The sequence below is a fragment of the Pectinophora gossypiella genome, chromosome 17 (assembly GCF_024362695.1).
Source record: "Pectinophora gossypiella chromosome 17, ilPecGoss1.1, whole genome shotgun sequence".
In the NCBI taxonomy this organism is placed as follows: Eukaryota; Metazoa; Arthropoda; class Insecta; order Lepidoptera; family Gelechiidae; genus Pectinophora; species Pectinophora gossypiella.
The window spans coordinates 2,734,285-2,747,347 of NC_065420.1; the positions used below are offsets into that span (position 1 = coordinate 2,734,285).

General features: G+C 36.9%; 1 protein-coding gene across 1 annotated transcript in view; it reads right to left on the reverse strand.

The window, feature by feature from the left end:
- The window catches only part of LOC126374293 (uncharacterized), a 48,516-nt gene extending 36,567 nt beyond the window's left edge, over nucleotides 1–11,949 (reverse strand). The window contains exon 1 of the mRNA XM_050020827.1: nucleotides 11,832–11,949. Coding sequence (XP_049876784.1) covers nucleotides 11,832–11,849 — 18 coding nt within the window. The 5' untranslated portion in view covers nucleotides 11,850–11,949. The remainder of the gene's footprint in view (nucleotides 1–11,831) is intronic.
- Between the last annotated feature and the right edge of the window lie 1,114 nt (nucleotides 11,950–13,063).

Consider the following 13,063-nt stretch of genomic DNA (forward strand, 5'->3'; position numbering starts at 1 on the left):
TGCAGTCGGCGGGGTAGTCCTCGCGCGGGGTTGCGGTGAGGGGCGTTCCGGCGGCGTGGAGGTCCTCTTTGCCGCGGCCTCTGTTCCCGGAAGTTGGGGCAGGGGCAGCGGGAAAGCGGGCGGCCGATGGATAGTGCCACTGAGTGGCGGTGCTGGTGTTGGCGTCATGGCTGCGATTGCAGTGGCGGCGGTGATTGCAGTCGTGGCGCAGGTGCGCACAAACACGCGCGACCTGCGCTTTGACACTCCAGCCGTTGGGGGAGCCATGTTCACCCCGTTTCGATCTGGGTTCGGTGTTGCTGCGTGGCTGTCCGCGTGCGAAGCTTAGCGGTCCGCCTGGCAGAGCACACGCTACCGCTCCCTCCCCGGTGAGACCCGCTGGTGGGAGGCCGGGGGTTGGTAGGAGCAGTAACGGTGATACCGTTTGGTACCGCGGAATCAGGAGGGTATTTTGGTAAAAATACCCCCCCCCTGCTTCTCTCCGTCTAAGGCAGCTCGTGTGGGTAGACGTTCGAATTGCTTCCGAGCACGTGCGAACAGCAGCGATCCAGGGCACCGTCATAGCTGTTGTCTTTAGTTTTATACCTCAGTGCAATGCAGGACGGAAGGGGCAAGTCACAGGGACTGTAACCTGGTACCTGACAGAGGGCAGCAGTAACTGTCAGTACTATTCAGAGGCGGAGGACAGGAGTCCTAGTATGGCTTTGTAATAGACTACTCTGGGCGCCATCCCACTTGCGGCAGACAGAGTACTGCGGGGCGGAAGGCAAGAGGGAAACCACTGTCCTATTTTTCTCTAAAAAAGTAGCATGGAGAGTATTTTAAATGGTACATCGACAAGAGCGTGGCTCTTAAATTGATGATGATGATGAGAGCCCTCAGCGGTCCCCATTTGTCCGACCAAATAGTTAATGCCATTTGTGGCAGTAAAATAAGTTACATCAAAAAAAATATCTTGACTTGATGTTGGTAATAGAAAGACCGTACCTATTGGTACTTATTTTCATTAACACAGTTGGCTCGACCATTATAAACGGCGACACGGCTCGCCACCTATCACGTTGGTCTAACAGAAAGCTCAAAGCAGGTGTGGGTACGAGTATTTAGTTCATCTTGCGATGGATGTACCTCTTCCTACCTATAGCCCCTAATAGGGATATAGTCCTAGTAGTTACCTATTGGTATATAGTGAAAATGATGATCATCACTTATCGTCTTATCGCCCTCACTGGGGCCAGAGTCTGTGTTGTACTCTTTGGTTTATTTTACTGTAATACACACCTGTTACCAAAATGTATTTATAAGGAGGAACTAAACTTTCTCTACCAATTGGATACATATTTCTAACTTAACTCTTCAAGAACATACCGTTTTTATCGCACCGTCCCGCATTCAAGTTTTTATGGTTGATTGGTTGATTCCTGTTAGTGGTTGCCTGGTAGAAATTGCTTCAGAGCAATAAGGCCGCACGTTTTGTTTCTGTGCAATAAAGTATATTTGCTTATATTACTAATATGTACGAATGGGCTGGTAGAGATGTAATATAGTATACCCATTCCGCGCTAGCTATTTTTAAATTCCATGTATTAAGGGGTGGCCCTATGCGAACTGTACAACTGAGAGAGAGAATATTTATTCTCTATTATGGAATGTAGAAATATTATCCCTTTTTTATAGAATAAAGCTCTTTAAATTGAAGATATTATTCAACCATTACGATCTAGGTACTATTCGGGTGGGTAAGTAAATATTTATCTTGTGCTGGAGAGCCGTGGTAGCACAGTTGGGAGAAAGCTTGCCTCCCACTTTGAGGTCGCAGGTTCGAATCCAGCACATGATAAACTAATGATTGTCGAGTTTCTTTCGAATTCATGTTTGGATCATAAATGATTATCACGTGCTCAGCGGTAAAAAAAACATCGTGAGGAAACTCACATTCCCGGGAAATGCATTTTCGGATGTATGTCACCCAACGTGTATTAGGCTGGTTTCCCGTTCGCGGGTTGGAAGGTCAGACAGGCAGTCGCTTCTGTAAGAAACCGGACCTGTCAAGTTTCATGTTAGGTAAACGGACCCTGTGAATAACGCGATAATACTAGGGAGATTATGATGACTTAGCTTAAGGCTACTCTTCAAAATGTTTCATATACGAGTACCTACATATCAGAATCTTATCTCAAACTATGCGCTGAATTTGTGTTAGCATTAAGCGGCCGACTGTACTTCTGTTTTTTATTCATTTTTTACTTTTCCTTTATGTTGCGTTTATGTACAATAGAGTATTTTATATTCTGATTTTTTTTGACGAAGCTTGTGGGTCTTTTTGATTTTTTATTATTATTACTTAATAATTTATTAAAATATTATTCTACTGTAGTATTGTAAACAAACATGCAGCTAAATCACCAAATAACTCTCTAGTCAAATAGATAAATGTCCTATGCGGCAAATCGATAAGGAACATTAAAAAAAAACAAATAATCAGTGACCAATTTATAACATACCTAAGAATTCAAATACAATTTTAAATTAATGTTTACTTATCACACACTGCAATAAAAACTAACGAAAGTGTGTATTTGTTTTATGTATTTACAAAGTATAAAAAGTAAAAGTACAACTGTTATAATGGTTCTTATTTCGTAAGGGTTAGGGTCGAGATTGCAGCATTGTGTAGCTATTACATGTGATGTGTCAAATACTTTTACCGATTCGCGTTGTTGACTTTCTCGGAAGGTCGTGGAACATAGACTAGAGTGGAGTGGGTTGGTCTAAAGTTTATTGTTTATTTATTTTTTTATTTATGTTTTTTAGTTTGCTTAAATTACTACCTACGTCCGGTAAGCTGGAAAAAACAGTCAGTTTTTGCAAAGTAATAAATTTACTGGTTGCACTTAAGAACTATTGGTTACATGTCGTTTCTGCAACAGCATAAATTTACTTACTACTAATGGTTCATAATTTAAAAAGGGAAACTCACAAAGAGAAAATTTAAATCGAAAAAAGCCGGCGGCGTCTTCTCAATGACGATACATAGATTGAAAGAATTTCGCATGGACAGGAGGAGGACCCTGAAGAAGAGAAGGAGGTGGTGCAATGGTTAACACGCTCGTCCCGGCTTAACAAGAGCTGCGGGTTCAAGTCCTGTCCGAGACAGATTTTATTTCGATTTAAATTTACAGGATATAAATCTAATAATTGATGAACATAGACTTAGAGGAACAACAAATAGTAAAAAAAAGAACCTGTAGAAAAAATATAGAACGAAGCGACTCTACTGTCATTTCTGTCGCGACTCGCAACATTTACGCAATCGTTTCCGACACACATGACGTGTGAAAAACATTTCTTTCTCATCTCTCATTCATAGATCTGGCCAATTATAAAAGTAAATATACTATGCATCAATAAATTAATTGGGCAATTTGGGTAAAGAGCCGTTTTCAATAATAGTTTTTATAACATACGTTTGACGTCTTTATGTTGTGTTGTATACTATTAGAAGTGATAAAGAATTTCTCTTTTCCCTTGCATTTGGCACTTCAAAGATTTTTTTAATAATTAATAATACTTCGTACTATTTAAAAATAATTTAATGAAAGTAATGACGAAATCGCGATTCGATTAGAGATTGCTTGATGAGAGATTAGCGGTACTAACATCCATTGCAAGATGAACTAAGTCATTTTATCAAATAAGTAAATTAGATAAGAACTTATCTAGTAGTAATTATTTTATCTATTTATCTAGATGTATATTATTATGGAGAATACTAAAGCGACAAGAGCGTGCGTCATCGCTATCGACCCGCTAAGGTCGATTAATTCTTTCAAATATTCTTCCTCTCAGACGACTCCCTGAGTTGGTGTTCGCGCCTAACTGGGTACCCTGAGGCCTGTTGTCTTTTTTGTACCGGGTGAAAGCCCTCAGTGCTCCCCATTTGTCCGGCCAAGTAGATAATGCCATCTGTGGAAAATCTACAAAAAGGCACAAAAAATATCCCTATGGAAAAAATATCCATATTATATTAGTTTATTTAACGATATATAGATTAGTTAACGAAATATCTTATAATAATATAAACAAGGTTTTCATAATACAAAATATGGAAATAAGGTAACTGACGTAACTTATCTTATTAAAGGTTACAAATCGATCGAATCTATAATGTTGCATGGGTTATGAATATTATTTACATATGTTTATGAAACTTTTATAATTCTTTTTACATAATTTTAATGGAATTTTCTAACTTGGCAATCTATAAACCCTACAGTTAAGTAATCGAAACGTTTAAGTTTACAATACACATTTTTTAAACCTCTCGTACCGTCTCACAACTCCAATGGTTTTGTCAGTGAAAGAATAATAAATTAATCTGTCTATCTTAATAGAAATAACCGGCATGATATTTTCAAGAGTAGATCTATGTTTAAGAGAACGTATACAATTATTTAAACAATCTTGTCCTAGCGGCATGGTAACAGCGTAGCGCGCGTTCGCGAAAATATCGAGAGCTTCAGCCAATAGTCGTTCGACCTTTATCCACGTAGATTCGCTGCGTCTATTGGTTGATACCCCTGATATATATATATCGTCACTGAAAAGGCAAAATTACGTAAGCGCCAAAATTCCATTTCAAGAAAAAGCCTAATACACGTAGCGAAAGTCTATCTATATAAATAAACGTCATAACAGACGAAGTCCGCTTTATTCGTCGCGCTAGCCGCGACAGCGTATACGTGCAGATACAACTGAAGTATGTACGTTTCCTCCATTAAACCTCTATACTTATGCAATGTCAAAAGTCGTGTTCATTCAAAGTCAACCACTATCACTTGGCTGTACCACATTATATTGCATGTCACTGCATTAAACTGTATTTTAGCATAGTCACCGACAAAACTCGACAGGCATTGAGTAATATCCAACAGAATTGGATAGACAACTTTTATCTATTGGTAAGATTAATGAATGGAAATACTTTTATTAGACCGTTGGATGTAAAAGAAGTTTTTATAAGCTACTTTGGCAGCTCAGTATCAACCCTGACACCAGGGTTGCTGAGGTTGGTTATCGACCCCTCACCCAAGGGTGACGCACAATAGAAGAAGTTACTTAAATTAATTTATTATACGTTGGCAAAGTGATTTGGAGATGAAGTCAAGTGATTGAAATTAGTACCGTAATTAAATTAAATTAAATTAAATAAATTTAATTAAAAACATCTGTTCTTACAAAATTTATATTCAATTAAAACCGCCTTTGCAAAAAGTCCATTGATTTGAATTCTATATTTAAATTCTTAAAAAAACATATAACAGGAAAATATTTAAATAATTCTCACTTTTCTCCTTACAAATAAAATAAATATAAACCAGTACCACAGTATTCTACTAACCGCAAAGTCAAGGTTGATGCTCAACCAGCCGTGCGCTTGCGTTCCGCTCATTATCGACTATTGATCCCTCGATATAGATCCACAGGTCTATAGTTGGTATCATTGAGCTCAATCGACATGCTTTTGTGAAGGTTCCAATTATGAACTTAAATCTTTTAATCTACTTGTATCCAATTACCGAATTGGATTCAGTTAAATTGGTAATTCAATTTAATTGAAATTGTGGTTGTTATTTAATTATATTGATTGATTTTGGTGGTATTATATAGACAGATGTTATGGTCAGCGCATTCTTTGTAACCCTAGGGTTAATTAAGTAGAAGTTTTACGAAGATAGGGAAAACAATGAAATGGATGGATCACTCTTTCTTTAGTTCGACCACCTTTCTATGGATGAATGGTGTGATATATGGTTGCGTTTGGATTTATTTAGTCTTTTGCACGTTGCGACAGACAAGACTAGATTGACTGTTTGAGATTTACTCGGTTATTGTCGTAATTAGAACACATAACATAAAACATAAATAGTTACGCTGGTCAGCGGGAGTCACCTTACTCGACAAAATTCGAAATGAGTACATCCGAGGTAGTTACAAGATTGCCCCAATAGTCGATAAACTTCAAGAAAAACGAATGCGCTGGTACGGCCACGTCATGAGACGCCCAGAAGACCATATAGTCAGAACAGCCCTAAATATCCCGACGTCAAAAAGAGGGCGTGGAAGACCCCCCGCCACATGGTTAACGACGGTCCAAAAGGACCTGAAACAATTAGACCTGGACGCCAAACTGGCCCAAAACCGACCAACCTATAGAAATAGGATAAGGAGAGCCGACCCTGTATAAGCGGGACAAGGCTTAGGAAGAAGAAGAACATAAAACATAAATAGCCTATATACGTCCCATTGTTGGGCACAGGCCTCCCCTATACATAAGCATACTCTACTATAACCACCACAATAAAATTATGATTCCTAGCTATGACATTACTATGGCCGAACTATCAATTACGTAGTCTCAAATGTGCAGTGTCCCTTCAAAATTTGATTATGTCAGAAATTGCTTTTAAATTACAGTTTTGTAAAGCAACGTGTAGAACATTATCAGGTACTTACTTCTTGTTTCAATTGAAATTACGTCATATTAAATAATGATTATTCAATGCAACAAAGTGACAATAGAAGCACAAACAATGTTACTTATGATCGAATTTAAACCTATTGTGGCATTTATTTGGTCAATAAGTACTTAAGTTTTTTTTACCTTTGATGGGTTTGCTCTTGGCCCCAGACTTGCCTGAAGGCATTGACGAGGCCTAAGATGGAGCGAGCTCGCCCTGAAGGTGCCTGTTCACTCTGGCCTTGAGAGTATGTTATTTTATTGAATCTAGTCTGAACGCGAGAAAAACCCGGTATTATGTGTTCTAATCTCCACCAACCCGCAGTGGAGCAGCGTAGTGGAGTATGCTCCATACCTCCTCCAGTGACATGTAGGTATAGGAGGAAATAAATCTTCAAACCACATATCACACCATTCATCCGAAAGGTGATCGAACTAAAGAAAGACTGATTGCACTTGTCCAAACACACATTAAGCTTAAGCGGCAATCCAACTTAATAGTAGCATGATAAATTAGAATCCGACTAGGCAATTAATATAATCTTTTTTTATTAATTACAGGTTTTATGACTGAAGAATATTGATTATAAGTAAATAAAATTAATTGGAAAAACTGACGTGGCGTGTAAAGGTTATAAAAGCCATAGTAACATAATATAATGATAAATAGATAATAAAATACTTTATTGAGCACAATGGACACAAAACACAGAGATAAGGACAACATATACAGAAAAGCACAACAGGCGGCCTTATTGCTCATGCAGCAACTCGTATCGTAAGAATCGGCACCAGTTACATCAATAAACTATTCATAATAAACACCCTGGGTAGTTAATGCCACCTGCGGCAAATCTATAATAAGTCACAAAAAAAAACATACACTGTATAATATTAATGTCCAACTATATAAGTAATAATATGGTTACCGATGATCTGTGTCACAGGCCAACGTAATATAAACCAGGGAGGTCGAACAATTTCACTAAAATATTCTCAGTCGAGTCACGCACCTTTCGGATGCCGGCAGGTAGTGTCGCTTTATAATTTGTAGGTTAATATGTGACCGAGTGTGATAAAAAACAAGGCTTTTTTAGTTCGCTGAAGGTTAAGGATTTTAGTCTATTGTGAATTGTAGAGTTGGTAATAATAATATCGTTTATTGATTTGACTGTGATCAGGTTGTGAGACGCTGCAGTAGTTTTAGGTGGATGAGACGTTCGTTATGTAAAAAATGACGATTCAAAGTGTAACTACGTTACATACTGAATAAAGATATTTTTGAATTTGAATTGAACATATAGATGTGTCGTTTTGAGATAGTTTTGGTTTGAATTTGAACGTCATTCTATGATTAATCGATGCGATACAGGGTTTCTCTAGGGATTTCTTTTTTTGAATAAACATATTTTATTAAACTTATAGAATTGTCCAGTATGTGAGCCTAACGCCTTTCTAGACCACGGAGGTTATATATATTATATCCTGTATTTTTTTGGTTACGCCACAAGAATAAAACCATCGAATCAACACTGTAAGTTTTATGCAAAGGCAACTTCGCATTTTTTTCTCATACTATGTACAAGTACGAAATGTAAAATTATGTCATACTCATAAACATTAGTCTGCACATTATTTCTCCATCCGAACCATCCGAGATTATGCTAAATTACCATGTGCTTATGAAACCGTAAGTGCTAGAGATGTTCCTAATGTTAGTAACTAGTATCACAAGTAATTTGTTATTTGCATGATGATACTTTAGAACAAGAGGCGCTCGGTGGCGCAGCGGTTAATGCGCTCGGTCTGCGATTGTTGAAGTTAAGCAACTTTCGCAAAGGCCGGTCATAGGATGGGTGACCACAAAAAAAACAGTTTTCATCTCGAGCTCCTCCGTGCTTAGGAAGGCACGTTAAGCCGTTGGTCCCGGCTGCATTAGCAGTCCTTAATAACCATCACTCCGCACTGGGCCCGCGTGATGGTTTAAGGCCCGATCTCCCTATCCATCCATAGGGAAGGCTCGTGCCCCAGCAGTGGGGAGGTTAATGGGCTGATGATGATGACTTTAGAACAGTGACAGATGTGCAATTTTAATCTTTGATAGACAGTGCAGTTTGCTCTAGCACAGTTGGCTCGACCATTACCGATACGGCTCACCACCCATGATGTTGGTCTAACAGAGGGCTCGGTAAGATGTGGGTACTAGTGTTGGAAAGGGCGGTAGAATTTAATGTTGGGGTCTTCATACAAAAAATTGCTTCATTGCCCACGCGATACTAAGTTATTCTTGCGATGGATATACTTGCGAGGGATAGTCGTGAGCTTACGTGTTAGACAGTCGGACAAAAATCACGCTCATGTCAAATTACCCCTTAAGGGGTTGAAAAGGGTATGAAAAAAAGAGTTAATCGAATTCCATGCAGACGAAGTCATGGGCGAAAAGCTAATAATTGGATAAATAACAGTATGAGATACTTCTCATAAATGATTAATCGTACCCACCCACAGTAAAGCAGCTTGGTGGAGTATGCTCCATCCCCTTCCGGTTGATTAAGGAGAAGCCTGTGCCCAGCAGTGGGACGTATATATGCTTTCTAGGTTATTTATGTTGTGTATGTCTTTTGAAACATAGTAAATTATTGATTTGATTACCTTATCTAATGTTTTGATACCTGTGAATTTGTAACATTACTCAAAAAAAGAAACGGTAGTATAGCTCTAGTAATTACTTTCTTTATAATGTGTTATTTACTTGAACACGTCAAATTAGCGGTAGTCTTTTGTGTGAGAGAGTGGACTTTATGCCAGTTTCATGATGGGCCTTCAATATGGGTGATAGTAAAAATATTTTATTTTTTGATGATAATAAAAGTAAACACTGACAGAGAATCCTTCATGACGATCGTTTCTATGGGTGATTGGTTCATTGCCTGTTATCATAGGGTTCATTATATCTCATTTATTTATTCAACAGTTTATTGTCCACAGAAAAGGATATAAAAAAATTAGACTAACACAAGACAGATAAACAGTTAAGCTTATTTCTAGTAGAAATGTCTTCCAGCAGACTGAAAATGATAGGACTCAACATGAAACAAATGGACTCTGTAGTCTAGTGGTTAGAACGTCGGCTTCTCGATCTGAAGGTCCCAGTTTCTATTCCCAGTGAAAGAAAAATCGTGAGTAAACCCACATACCCAAGTTTTCGGCGGTATGTGACCTAATCTGCAATGGACTGGTTTTTCCTTAGGGTTAGAAGGTTAGACACGCAGTCGCTTCTGTAAAACCGGACCTGTCAAATCTTCAGATTTAGTAAGCGGACCCCGTGAAGAATTGGATGAGTTGTAACTTTAAAGAAGTGAATTTCTGTATTGAAGCCTAATAATAATAATATTTTAGAAAGTGTTTTAATTTTGTTAACTTTACCGACCATTTGGGTGTTAACATTTATTTAAAATGCGAGTATTTATAACGAATAATTAACGAATTATTCAAATTTAATCTTTTAAATATTCATATTTTTTAAATTATTTTGCTTAAGAATCCGTTGTTTCGTACAAAATACATCAACGAGCACCACTTATTAAATTTAAGAATATATTGGCCCCAATTCCAATACATACCGTCTAATTTTATTTTAAGTTATACCTGTCTTTTTCTTATCCGTTTCAAAGGAAAGGGACGAATAATCGACAGGCATCAAAATTTATGGAACACACGTCAATTTTAACCAGATATCTAAAACAACCCTCTAAATTGATTACATTGCTCAATAACCCCATTTATTCATTAATTCACCCATTCATTCATTTTAAAATTAACAGTTGTTAATCTCCTGTCCCTTTCCTTTTCGGCGGATAAGAAAATGACAGGTATAACTTAAAATAAAATTAGGATGTGTCTGGAGGAATCGGGGCCATTATATATATTTTTTTTACGATTTTTGTGGTATATAATAAATCGATGTAGTCCCTTCACTTCATGCGAATAAGTTTGCGAATTGATTCTCTTGCTAAACAGAGCGAGACCATTGACCTTTGAGCTTTGAAATCGAAAGTTCATAAGGTAAAATTAATTCAATAATTAATTCTAGTAAGGTTTGAATCGTTAGGTGGTGTAAATTATTTTACCGTGGGAATGAGATAAACATGCGAGCCAAAGAGTAAAGTATATTCTTTCTAACGATAATGTCTTTAATACTATCCTGTACTCTTCGGAGATACAGGCATGATGCTCTGTTTATATTTACGTGTTTTTAATATTCTCTGTATAGAATAAATATTCTTCTTTTATAGTTTTATTAACAAAAAAAAACAAACACCCTATATACGTCCCACTGGGCATAACCAACCGTAGGGGTTTTATTTTATTTTATTTTGGATACTCTACCATGCTCCTCCACTGCGGATTGGTGGAGGTGTTTAACGGCTTTTAACCGTGACAAATGGCATAACGTGCGTTTCGAATTAAAAAAAAAAAAATAATTACGAAGCACGAGACCATCTTACTTTTTCGGATAATCAGGTGATTCAAGCCTGCAATGTACTGTACTCTAATTCACATTGGAAGGTACACATAGGTACTTTATTTCTTAAAGTGCATAAATACAAAAATATCACGAGAAATAGATTAAAAGAAATCGATAAAAAGACAATGTGTAAGTAGGTACATAAACGTAGACGCATATAAAAAAGTAAAAAAATATTTAAATAGAAAACTTGTCTATTTACATAATGTATGATATTACGTGGAGAAGAGCAAATGAGAGAAAACCCGCGACATCCGGTCTGCGCGGACGCACGGCGAGACGCGAGACGTCATTTGAATGACCCACTTACAACTTGCAAATTATTATTTTATTTTTTATACTTACTAAATTATTTGTATTTTTAATTTTGCTTCGCTTAAAGAAACCAGCTTAAAAGTTTAAAAAATAAAACAAAATGCCGGTGAAATTCCTCACGTGTCAATGTAAAGAAAGTCCATAAAATCCAAGTATTCACTTTTAAAATAATTACATGATACCAACTACCGAACATAATCGTTACAATCACGACAACTCGTTTACATTAAATTCATCACACCGGAACATTTTACCGGCAATTTCATCCTATAAAGGGCACGAATCACTGTAAAAATAGCGGGCCAATCACTTAACGACACTCGAACACGAATCGATAAAAACAAGCCCTCTTCAAGATGAATCGATCATCTCTACTTTCACTAAAGAAAGTAACTGGTCATCTGCCGCGCACAAAATTTAAAACCGGAACGTCACTGCATATTTTAAATTTTCGAAAAACGAACTTACCCAAAAAATGAGCCGCATGATCCAAAGTCACTGGCACTTTTTAAAAAGTAAGTAAAAAAAATAAAACAGGCACTGCACAGGCGCGAGCGCGCGCTCCTCACAATCGACTGAGGCAAAGGCTCACTGCATACAGCCTCCCCGCCAAAGAAAGCCACCAACCTTCACATTCGAGGATTATGTAAACTTGGGCAAAAAAAAAAGATAGGCAAGTGCATTATGATTGTGAAGACACCTTGAGCGATGACGGGTTTTTGAAAGATGAAATTAGTCATGTTCGAATTTAGAAATGTTTTTGTTTCGTATGGCTTTGTTTCTTTACAAAAAAAAAATGAAAGTAACGAAGCAAATAACTACTTATAAATACTTACTCCGATTTTTTAAGGCATTCTTAATTTTAGCTGTGGTATTATATTTTAAAAAATCGTTTAAATATTAGGTATTTTTTAAATATCGTCACTGGAAAGGCAAAATTACGTAAGCGCCAAAAGGCCATTTCGAGAAAAAGCCGTTTAAAGTTTCATTTTTTCGTTTTTTTATCATAACTTTTTACCCAATTATCCAATTTAGATGATGTCAAGGTAAGGTTACATTGTTTTTTAATTTTCTATGTCCAGCAATACATATTATAACTGTTGGATTGCTATTTTAGGATATAGTGGCGCTTACGTAAAAATGACTTCAGTTTACAGTAAAGCAAATTTACTTAACCGCCATCTGGTTAAAATATTATTTGGAAGCAAAATTACTTACAGCTCTTAAGACAATGCATACGAGAACGACAATATTTCTTTAAATATAATAATACTGTAATGTTAGCGGAGTAAAAGTTACTGTAACGACTTTTACACATCTGTTCTCATTATGTAAAAATTGCCTAAAAAGTGATCGATTGATTATGTCAGTTCACCAAAAATTCTTTAAAGTAAGTTTTTGTAATATCTTACATGGGTAAAAAGACGTACGAGACAAATAATTATTCTTAATACCTCCTTAAACTACTTATTACTTCAATTGATTTATAAAAATGGCTATTAAAATACTGAAGTGCCAGAAATAAAGTTTCATAAAATATAAATAATAGCGTACAACCCGTTATCTGTTTGTAAAAGTTTCTTTTTAACACTTTCAAAGACAGAACGTATACGGACGTTCCAATTCCAAGGTGCCATACTACCTATTATGAACCACCAATGACCCATGGTCTCTGTCCGTGAAAGGGTTAAACGGTTTTA